Below are 10875 nucleotides of genomic sequence, written 5' to 3' on the forward strand. Positions count from 1 at the left end.
GGGGTTGTCTGCAAAGTTGGGCATTGGGTGGGCACCCCACTGGAGCTGCAGCGAGTTGGGGCTGCAGGGTGGCCCTGGAACGGGCAGAGAGGGAGTTTCAGCGCATCTGCGCAGAAATTAAAAAAAGAAATCGAGAAGGAGAAAAAGAAGAAGAGGAGAAGGCTGTGTTTGGGCGCAAAAAAAAGGGTTAAAGGAGTGCAGAGGAGGAGAGGTGAAGGCCGAGGGCTGGCGGAAAGGGGGGAGAGGCGGGGAGAGGTTGGGGAGCGGGAGCTGGGCTGAGCGAGAACATCCTGTACCCTCGGGTAACAGCGGCCGGCGCGGGCGGGGGCTGAGCGGGGCACTGGGGCGGGGGACATGTCACACACCTCCCTGCTAATGTGGGGCACCCCGGGGTGACCCGGAGGGGACGGGTTTGGGCATTGAGGGGCAATCCTGCAGATGGGGTGAGGCTGGGGAGGTTCTTGGGGTGATCTCCTCCCCAGCGTCCCTTCAGCCTCGTATTCCTCACTGCTTTTTAACCGAGGATGGAGACCCCTGTGCGGGGCAGGGGAGGAGGAAGGGGCACCCCAATGCTTGTACCCCTCCTTCCCCTGTCCCCTACGTCTCCCCAGAGGGAACCTCGCTGCAGCAATTCCTGCCTGCCTGCACAAGGATGCCCTGCTCACACCGCGCTTTGCACCCTGCTGGAGGGTCCCCCCTGTCCCCAGGGCTGGCAGCACCCCACACGCGCCAGGGGCCCCTTCCTGTGTTTGTTAAGACGCCGTGAGTCAGGCGTCTGGTTTTCGGTTTAAGCCAATATTTACCAGCCGAGAGCTGCCAAAATAAAGCTGCGGCTTCACCAGTAAATACAGGGCTGAGATGGGGCGGGAGAGGGGCGGGGCGGGATTTAGGCGTCCCCCACCTCAGCCCAGCCACCCCCTTCCCACCTGCCTGCCGCCCCGCCATCGTCCTTGTGCCAGCGCAGGGACACCACAAAAATGGGGACATCACAAAATCCCCCCATCAAGCGCACCAGGGATTCGCCTTTCGTGCCCAGCAGCGAACATCACTCCGCTGCTCCCACTGCAGGACCCGAGGAGTGTCAGAGCTGGGGGCGCTGCAGGGACCCCCAAAGCTGCGCTCCCCTGGGCTGGGGGTCCCGGGCACGGTGCCGCTGCCCTCTGCCGGTGCGGGCACGGCCGGCGCTGGGCGTTGTTCGCATCCTGCCCCTGCCAAGAGCACAAAGCCCCGGCCGGGGCCGGCCCTGGGCGGACAGGGCTCCTCGGGGCCCCGCTGTGTGTCCCAGAAACGCCAGCATCACCCGGGTGCTGCGGGGCTGAGGAGCTCACACCCATGGGGAGAGCAGGGAGAGACCCTGTGTCGCTGTCCCCTCCCCTCGCTCTGCTGGGGCTGGCTGGCTGCTGCAAGAGCGGGGCTGCTGTCCCCGTCCCTGTCCCCAAACACCCCTCAGCCCACACCTCATCCAGTGAGGACACTGGTCTTTTGCCAGGACCATCACGACAATGAGAGCACGACCCTCCAGACTTCCACCGCCTGCCACAAGTTTAAAACTACAATCCAGGTCAGGATTTTCTCCTCTTGCAGCTCCTCTGAGCCACAGGTCCCCACATTGCCCCCCATGTTCCCCTTGGACAGTGGGGGCTCCCCCAGGCTGTGCCACCCTCCCAGATGTGTCCCTGATGTTTCTGCAGGTGCTGATCCTCAAGCTGCCAGTCACCTGAAAAGGAAGTTTCCTGCAGCCCCTCCTCAGCTGCCAGGGGTTGTCCCCAGCCTTTGTGGCCTCCCCATCTGAGGCAGAGCCCTCAGGGCAGTGGGGAGTGGTGCTGTGGGTGCTTGATTCTTGCTCTGCCCCAGATGGGGTGAAGTCTGCATTGGAGAAGCCAAGAACAGCTCCTCTGATGATCCCCTCAATCTCCTGCTGCTTCCACGGCTCTGCCAGAGAGCTGCCTCCTCTTTCTCACCCTGCTGTGGTACATCTGTGCTCCCTCCTCACGCCCAAAATGCTGACCCTGAGCTGGGCATCACACCCTGCAGCCCACCCTCAGGGCACAGCTCTGCCAGGGCAGGGCTGAGGGGACTGCTGCCAGCTGGGGCTGCTTCAGCACCATCACTCTCCAGGTTCATCCCGAATTCCCAAAGCTTCTGCACATCCTGCAGCCTGAGCGGGTGTTCTGCAAGATGCTGGTGGAGGTGCTGCACAAGGCACTCCCATGGCACACAGAGCTGCTGCTGCTGCACAGCTCCTTTCCAGGAAGGGCTCCCACCTGGCTGAGCCACATCTGCCCTCCCTGAGGAGAAGGTCCAGCTCTGCTCATCCAGAGCCTGCAGGGTGGTGATAAGGAGGTGGACACAACCACCAAGCACCCACAGCTCCAGCATCACCTGCAAGTCTCTCTTCTCTGGCAACAAACCTTTTCTATGGAATGTTTCCAGCCACTGCTGGAAATAAAGCAAGGCAAGCACAACCCAAGCAGCTCCCTCAGGTCCTGGGGCTGCTGCATCTTCCCCTGACCTGCATCCCCTTTTTAAAACTCCCCTTGAGCAGAGCTCATCCCACAGCTTGCTGCTGGCCCAGCCCAGATTATTGTATGATGGCGCACACATACAGGTCAAGCCATCACATCCATGTGGCTTTTTCCAGGGTCTTCTGGCCCTGCTGTCCCTGTCCTGGGCCAGGGAGGCTGGGTTGAGTGAAAACACCACCTTGCAGCTTGCCAGAAGCTGCTCTTTACTCAAATTCTCCCACAGCCACACCCCAGAAACCCCAGAGAGAGGGAAAGACAGGGGGACAGGGGCAGCACAGAGGGACACAGGGGGCTGTCGCTTCACCGCCTCCTGGAGTAGTCCTGGGGGTCCACGCAGACACCGAAGTTGCTGTTGGTGATGGAGCCCACAATGCTTTTATCAGCGTCACAGGTCAGGCCTCTCTCGCAGGGACACTTGTAGTAGACCCCATAGATGCTCTGCAGGGAGCAAGGACTCAGTGCAGGGTGGGGGAACGTGCCCCAGCCCTGCCCAGCCCTGGGAGCAGAGCAGCACCTACCTTTGGGGAGCACTCCTGGAACTCAGCTGCCTTCGGAGCACATCGGGCCAGGCTGAGGCCATTGTCACGGCGGCAGCAGCCACTCTTGCACTGGGCACTCTGCAGGCACAGCTCCCCAGCCTCCTGCAGCACAAGGCAGGGCCTGAGCACCAGGTGCCTCTTTGCCCCTCTTTAATCTCACCCTAGCTGTGAGCCCGAGGGGTTTGGGTGGGTGTTGAACACCAGATTTGCCTCTCAGCACCACTGCCCGCATGCCCCAACCTCCCACTCTGCAGCATTTCCTCAGTCGGGCCCAAAATACCACCCACCAAGGTGTTTTTTGCTGGACTCACGGCAGTAGGGCTGAGACACCACAGGAAAAGCATTTCCCCTCCCCAGTCACTCTGAACCACCCAGGGCTGGGGTCCTCGCTGGCTCAAGCAGCTGAGAGCTTCAGTCTGATCCACTTTCCGTGTTCCCTATCCCTATATGGAGCTGATTTCCCAGGCTCCAAGTTCCCTCACAACACCAGAAAACCCAGCAGACACCTCCAGCCCTCCACGGGTGTCCCTTTGCAGCACTGGGAGCATCCTGTGCCAAGGACAGGGCTGGTCTCCTCTTACCAAGTTGATGATGAGCCCTCGCTCGTGCTCTGCTGACAGAGCTGGGGCCAGCAGCAGCAGGGCCAGGAGCAGGCAGGCAGGCAGCACCTTGGCCATGGTGGGCTTGTTTGTGGCTGTGCCACGGGGCCAGCAGGTGTTTTATAGCCTCTGTCCCCATCAGCTGACAGGGCTGCTCCTATCACGCCTCAGCTCGTGGCATTGGGGCACTGCTGCACTGCCCAGGGCAAGGAACCAGCAGTGCCTGGGCAGCCAGGGCTACCAGGTCCTGTTCCCAGGTGACCCCACTGGGGATGTCAACCCGCCCTTGAGTAGCTCCTTTGGCCAAAGGGAACACAAAATAATGACATTTCTGTGCTGCTCCTTCCTCCTCTGCTTCCCCCTGGCAGCGGTGGGCTGTGGAGTTCTCTGGAGTGCCCTCCTTGCTGGGTGCTGATGCTGGTTTATGGGCAAAGTGAGGGCTGGTTTCCACGGCAGGAGCTCTGGGGAGCTCCACGGGAGAGCCACCAGATCCTCCATCTTCAAATGGAATCATGAACACCAAGAAACCTGCTGGAGCAAGCTCATATTGTGCAGGACAGCACAGCCCCCTGCAAGGATCCAGAGCCCACCAAGGTCCCCAGCCCTTCAGCCTGCCCTGCCAAATATTTGCTCTGTGTTTCAGGGCTTGGGGGGTGTGGCTGATGAAAGGAAAGCAGCCCTGGGAACGGCACAGCTTTGCAGGCCCACAGTGGCCTGGCTGTTCTTGGACATGATTAATGGCCACACAGCCCTGGCCTTTGACAGCCCCAGGAGCGATGCTGAGGCTGGCACCGACTGTCACACTGTCACGTGGCCCCGGCACGACAGGAGCTGGACCTGTGCGGTCACTCAGGACACAGCACAGATGTGGCTCCTGGAGAGAGGTCTCAAGGTGGCCACGAGTGCCTGCAGCCCTCTGGGGCTGCCCATGCTCCTCTGGCAGCAGGACATGGGCCTGGGCAGAGACCTCCAGGCGCTGGCTGAGCCCCCGCTGTGTCCTGCTGGCAGGATGAGCCATTTCCCCTGTGCAGTGGAGCCGTGGGGATGTCCCCTCCCTGCCTGCAGCCCCCACACAATGATGCAGCAGCCTTTGTGCTCCCTACCAGTGCGGGAAGACCCCGGTGACACTGGCCTAGGGGCAGAGGGGAGCAGCCGAGGGGACACAGAATTTGGGACACATCACAGGACACACAGCAGAGCCCGGTGAGATCCTGCACAGCCCCTGGGGCATGTGTCTGGGGGTCCGGACACATCCTGGGTCTCATCCCAACACTCATCCCGGGGGATGTGGCACATCGTGGGACACACGCAGGGGTGCAGGTGTGGCACCCCCTGCCACACACCCCGGCTGTGCGAGGGACAGCCCAGGGCGTTCCTGGGGGCACAGCGGGGCACAGGGAACATCCCAGGACAGACCACGGGCTGCACATTGAGGATATTCGGCTTATCCCAGGGTGCGTCTTGGGGCACACGAAGAAGGCGAAGGATGAATCCCGAGACAACATCCCAGACACAGCGGGCACATCCTCGGGGCTCCTTCAGGGCGCATCCCGGGAGCGCATCCCCAAAGGAGCATCCCGAAAGGAGCATCCCGAAAGGAGCATCCCCAAAGGAGCATCCCGAAAGAAGCATCCCGAAAGGAGCATCCCCAAAGGAGCATCCCGAAAGGAGCATCCCGAAAGGAGCATCCCCAAAGGAACATCCCGAAAGGCACCGCCCCCGGCCGCAGGGTCGCTGCGGCTCCTCCCGGGTCGCCCCCGGTTCCCAGGGCGGGGGTGGGAGGAGGTGTCGCCGCCGCCCCCCGGGGCGGTCCCGCCGCTCCGGAGCCTCCCGCCGCCCCCGCTGCCGCCGGGCGGGGCCGGAGCGGGCGGCCCGGGAGCGGGGCCGGGGCCGCTGTCGCTGTCGCTGTCGCTGTCGCTGTCGCTGTCGCTGTCGCTGTCCCCGCCATGTCCAAGCTGCTGCCGGCGCAGGAGGCGGCCCGGATCTACCACACCAACTATGTGCGGAACGCTCGGGCCATGGGAGTGCTCTGGGCCCTCTTCACGCTCTGCTTCTCCATCCTGATGTTGGTGACCTTCATCCAGCCCTACTGGATCGGCGACAGCATCGACACGCCGCAGGCCGGCTACTTCGGCCTCTTCTCCTACTGCATCGGCAACGCGCTCACCGGTGAGCTCATCTGCAAGGGCAGCCCGCTGGACTTCGGCACCATCCCCTCCAGTGCCTTCAAAACTGCCATGTTCTTCGTAGGCGTCTCCACCTTCCTCATCATCGGCACCATCCTCTGCTTCAGCCTCTTCTTCTTCTGCAACGCGGCCACCGTGTACAAAGTGTGCGCCTGGATGCAGCTGGCGGCGGGTGAGCGGGGCTGGGGAGATGCGCCGGGAGCGCTGCCCACGGCCCGAGCCTTTTCTCTTTCTGCCCTCGACTCTGCTGGGGATGGAGGGCGGGGGTTTGGCCAGTCAAGAGACCCCAGTGTCACCTCCACGCCCTTTGCTCCCCGTTACTGGTTGCCAGTGGGGAGTTTTTAGTAAAAAGCTCCTCCCCGAGCAGCTGAGACACAGCGGACTGGCCGCGTGTGGGGTGATGCTGCCGAACCTTGTGGCCTCACTTACCTGGGGGAGCTTCTCGCAGCTCCGGTGCTGCTGCTCAGCCGCAGGGAGCCTTCAGGGCATCAGTTCGAGAGCACCAAAAAAAAAAAAAAAAAAAACCCAAAAAAAACCCAGGGCAGAGAGCGCTGTCTTGTGTTTGGGATCCCGCAGGAATGAAGCAGGGAGACAGTGATGACGTTTTCTGGGCCGCTGTAGTAACTCGCTGAGCTCGGGGAATAATGCACGAGGAAGATGAAACACGAGGAGGGGACTGACTGACTGATTCGGTGCCACCATTCGCATTTCCTCACTTAGCTGCTCATCCCTGTAGTTCTGAAACCTCCCTCAAGGCACTTGAGACACCTGGTAACCCCACTCCTGTGTTCGATGGGAGCCTCAGCTGAAACCCAACCCAGCGCTTTGCTGCTCCTGAATCATTGATGGCAGCGCTGGCCACAGCCCCTGACACCCCGTGGGAGGAGGCTGTGGGGTTTCTTCAGTTCCTAGCTCAAGAATGGAGCTCAAGTGAAGATTTAGATAAGAAGCTTGGGGCAGCTCAGCCTCCTGGGGAGCAGGAGCAGAGAAAGGCTTTGCTGTGGTAGTTGGGGTTTTTACGGGTTTTTTGTTGGTTTTTTTTTTTTTTTTTTGTTGTTGTTGTTCTGAATGGGGAAAGAGAAAATTGTCACAGGTAGTTCTGGGCAGATGGCCAGGTACTGCTGCATTTTAGGAATTATTTTAAGAATTGGGCAGACTAAGAGAAGATCCGTTTTCTGGCCTTTGCTCTGCACTAGGGCACAATTTCAACAGAGGTTATTTCTTTCTTGCTTCCCCCATTTCTCTGTTAATTACAGGGAGGATTTATTCTGTATGTAGTTAACCAACTGCTTGTCCATGAAGAGAAATCCTCTCTGCAGACCAAGGGGGCTGCCTGCTCACCTTGCTGCTGGCTTACCCTCAAGCCAAGGAAAAAGAAAACATTGGCAAGGGACAAGGTCACTGTCCCAGAAGGGTGTCCTGGTTTACTGAGCACCTGGTGGCAGAGGAGGGGCACTGGTGTGGGGCAAGGTGCATTTAAGGAGGCTGTAGATGTCTACAAGGGGCAGGGACAAACATCTGCTCGTCCACCACGGGGTTGTTTCTTGTGTGAGAGGGGATCAGTTACTTCCAACATCAGAGTGGAGCATGTGAAGGGTTCTTGTTCATCAGGTCCCAAAACCTTGCATATGAACTCATCCCAAGCCTGGGCATTGTCCTTGTCCAGTAAATACAATTTCTCTGAGAGGGGGAAAAAGGCACTTCTGAGATTTGGGGGCACGAGCTGCCCTTCAGCAGCCTGCTGGAACCAGGGACGGTGCAGCTGCCATGGCAAAGCTGCAGAGGTGAGGTGCTGGGGACCCCGTGGCCAGGCTGGAGCAGCTCCCGAGGCTGTGTGTGAGCTCTGAGAGGAGCTGCTGCTGGAACCACCGCAGCTGAACAAGCAGAATTATCTGCCCGTAAAACTGCTTCTGACAGCGGCTCCACCTTAGCAAACCCTAAGCTGGAATCAGCTGCAAGGCTCTAGGTCAGGGTCTCCGCCTCACACAGGCTAAAGCCATCCCAGTTTTGTTTGGAGAAGGTGTTTCCTTGGAGCGGCACGGCCAGGGCTGTGTGCACCGGGAGCAGAGGCGTTGCCTGGGCAACACTGCCACAGGAGATGCTGCTGCACGGCAGGATCCTGCTCCTCCCTGCCCGTGGAGCAGAGCAAAACCCACGGGGATGAGCAACCACGGAGCCTTTCAAGGGACAAGTCCATAGTGCCTGATGTATTTGTGGTGTGATGTTTGCTCCCTCCACTTCAGTATTGATGCCTGGGAAATAGAATACATCTTTCCGATTGGAGTGAGTATAAAAGCAAACCTTTAGTTCAAAGCTTTCAGGTGAACAACACGGTGAAAAGGAACACGTGGTATAGTAATTCTACAATTTTTATAAGGTTAGTAGATTAGACTTATCATACAATTAAAAGGTTAGTTGGGTAGTTAATAATTCCTGAGGTCCTGACCTTCTGGAAGCAGTCCAGAAGTTTCTCTTGCCCCACTTTTGTTACGTCTGGTTAGGTTTGTTATGTTTTTGAAGTTGGTTCTCTTCTTGGAATAAGACTAAACAATATTTAGGAATGTGTTTATAAGGTTAGCTTACTATTCCTAAAGGTAGAGAAGAAAGATAGGAAAAATCCTGGAAGCTACAGCAATCTACAAAGCTACAAATCTATGTAAAAACCTAAAAAGCTAAAACTCTGATGTCCCCCTGTCCCTGCAGCTACAGGGCTGATGATCGGCTGCCTGATCTACCCTGACGGCTGGGACTCGAGCGAGGTGAGGCGAATGTGTGGGGACAAAACCGACAAATACACCCTGGGTGCCTGCACCGTGCGCTGGGCATACATCCTGTGCATCATCGGCATCCTGGACGCCCTCATCCTCTCCTTCCTGGCCTTTGTGCTAGGCAATCGGCAGGACAACCTCCTCCCCTCGGATTTCAAAGTGGAGGATAAAGGTGAGGGCACTGGGGCTGCTCCTGGGGCAGCGTTTCAGCCCCGTGAGTTGGGGGGAAAAGCTCTCTGCCTTGGGACGGTGCCTACAACAGAGTGCTAAAGGAATAAAGCAGCTGTGAATTAAAGGCCTTCAAAGGATTCACCTTGGGCAGGACAAGAGCCTGCTCAGGAGTTTTTGCACTTTCATAAATTTTGGTCCGTTTGGATATTGGGGTTAATTGGCCAATGAAATCTCATCCTCTCACATTGCTCTCCTCAATTCGCTCTTTATACCTTTTGGGCCTTGGTGTCCTTGGTTCTGAGGCTAGAAAAGGATTGTTTTGTCTAATTATACTGTGAGGAGAACTTGCTAACACTATAGATGAAGTTCAGAGTTATAAACCAATGCAGTACAGAATCTAGAAAATATGAAAGGTAAAACTTAAGGCACCAAGGTCATTGCTGTTGCTTGGGTGGATGGTGGGTGGCTTCATCCCTGCCACAGTCACACTCTGCTCTGCAGGGATGGAGAGCCAGCAGCAGGCAGAAAATTGATGGAGAAAAAGGCAGGAGCCCAAATTTGCCCAGATTACCTTTCCCAGGCCTCCTCATCTTATTTTAAATGTATTCCTTTTTGAAAACAAACCTGCAAAACACACTCATCCTTTCAGTTTTACACACTAACTCTGCAATTCTCTTTTTTTTTTTTTGTTTTACAGAAGAGGGAAACGACTGACAGAGCTGATCACCACGTAAGTGACAACCCACACAGATTTTTAATATTCCCAGCATCCAAGATGCCACTGTTCTATTCTGATTACCAAAGGATTGACAGCTGATTTGGGTGCTGGAGTCACATTGGTTTTATTTGTGGTTAAACCCTTGCTGAGCGCAAAATAAAACAACCATAAAATTGGAAGTCATACTCCATTTCCCAGCAGCTGACTTCTCTTTCTGTTCCCAGGGACATCCAGAGCTCTTCTTCCAGCAGCCCTTTTCTTTGAAGTGACTCTTCTGGGAAGCTTTAACTTACCAAATTCTGTGGATTTTCTACAGCTGTTTTCATCCATGGGGCCGCTCTTGGCTCACAGCTCTTGTGGAGCTGATTTGGTGGGAAGAGCCCAAAATGGACATAAGGAGTTATTCTCAGTCCATCAGCAAGAGGGACAAGAGGGGAAGGATGGCAATTTGCTGCTTTTTGGGGGGTTTGTACACCTTCTTTCGAGGAAATTACTTCTGAATTAAAAAAAAAAAAAAAAACAAAAACCACAAAAAAACAAAACACAACACCAAAGCATCAGTGTTTTGGGTTTTGTGCTCGTCTCCTGAGGGCAGAAGAAACCCTCTGCCATATCCCAGGTTGCCCTTTTATTGGAAAAATACCCTGACAGGCCAATTCCCAGCTGAGCCATGAATCAGTTTCCTGCTCTGGGCAACAATAATCAAACAGAACCTCTGGAAAAAGGCATTTTCTGAGGAAAAAAAAAATCCAAAAAGCAAAGCCAGAAACCAACCTGCTGGGCTGCACTGGCCTGGGACAGCACCTGCAAAGCACAGATGGTGCTAGTCAGCATCAACTCCCTGCATCACCCCATTAATCTGATCTACCATCATCTCCCATCCCACCAACCCATGGCAGCCCTTGGCACAGCCCAGTTCTGCATCAGACAAAGCAGCTCTTACCTGTCCCCTGGCCAGAACCCCCAACCAGCCTGCATTATATCATTTTCATCTCTACTCACTGAAAATTGCTGGTTCCTGCACACTCAATTCAGTTCCGCTCTAACAAGTACCTTCCAGATTTATGCTTCCCTCTAAAATAGTGTTTGGGAAGGTTTTTTTGAGATTCTTGGCTAGATAAGACAGCAGATACGACAGTCTTGAAGAAAAATGTATTTTATAATGGATAAAATCCAGCAGAGTTGTCCCATTCTTTTACTCTTCTCCTCTTTTTAAAATGGATCACAACACCAGCACGAAATCTTTACCTACTTCATTCTGGAAATCAAAACTAAGTGAAGCAAATTCCATCCCTGATCCCCTGACTCAGAACAGAATTACAAGGGGAATGTATGAAGACTAGGGCTCAGTTATTAAATAATCTGTTTA

General features: G+C 56.0%; 2 protein-coding genes across 3 annotated transcripts; one reads left to right on the plus strand and one right to left on the minus strand.

Annotated features, from left to right (window-relative positions):
• Nucleotides 1-2711: 2711 nt before the first annotated feature.
• Nucleotides 2712-3771, minus strand: CLPS (colipase). The gene is made up of 3 exons (XM_066335593.1): nucleotides 3646-3771; nucleotides 3044-3166; nucleotides 2712-2963 (listed from the first exon to the last, which is right to left on the minus strand). The coding sequence occupies exons 1-3, from the start codon at nucleotides 3739-3741 to the stop codon at nucleotides 2826-2828; spliced, it is 357 nt and encodes a 118-aa protein (XP_066191690.1). The 5' UTR covers nucleotides 3742-3771; the 3' UTR covers nucleotides 2712-2825.
• Nucleotides 3772-5489: 1718 nt separating this feature from the next.
• On the plus strand, nucleotides 5490-10053 carry LHFPL5 (LHFPL tetraspan subfamily member 5). 2 transcript variants are annotated; one of them, XM_066335862.1, is made up of 5 exons: nucleotides 5490-5832; nucleotides 5914-6021; nucleotides 8553-8789; nucleotides 9486-9518; nucleotides 9731-10053. In XM_066335862.1, exons 1-4 carry the CDS (start codon nucleotides 5610-5612, stop codon nucleotides 9500-9502), a joined length of 585 nt encoding a protein of 194 aa, XP_066191959.1. In that variant the 5' UTR covers nucleotides 5490-5609; the 3' UTR covers nucleotides 9503-9518; nucleotides 9731-10053. The 2 variants fall into 2 exon arrangements, with proteins under 2 accessions (XP_066191959.1, XP_066191958.1); XM_066335861.1 differs by having other exon boundaries at nucleotides 5490-6021.
• The last annotated feature ends 822 nt before the right edge of the window (nucleotides 10054-10875 follow it).

The sequence above is a fragment of the Sylvia atricapilla genome, chromosome 25 (assembly GCF_009819655.1).
Source record: "Sylvia atricapilla isolate bSylAtr1 chromosome 25, bSylAtr1.pri, whole genome shotgun sequence".
Lineage (NCBI taxonomy): Eukaryota > Metazoa > Chordata > Aves > Passeriformes > Sylviidae > Sylvia > Sylvia atricapilla.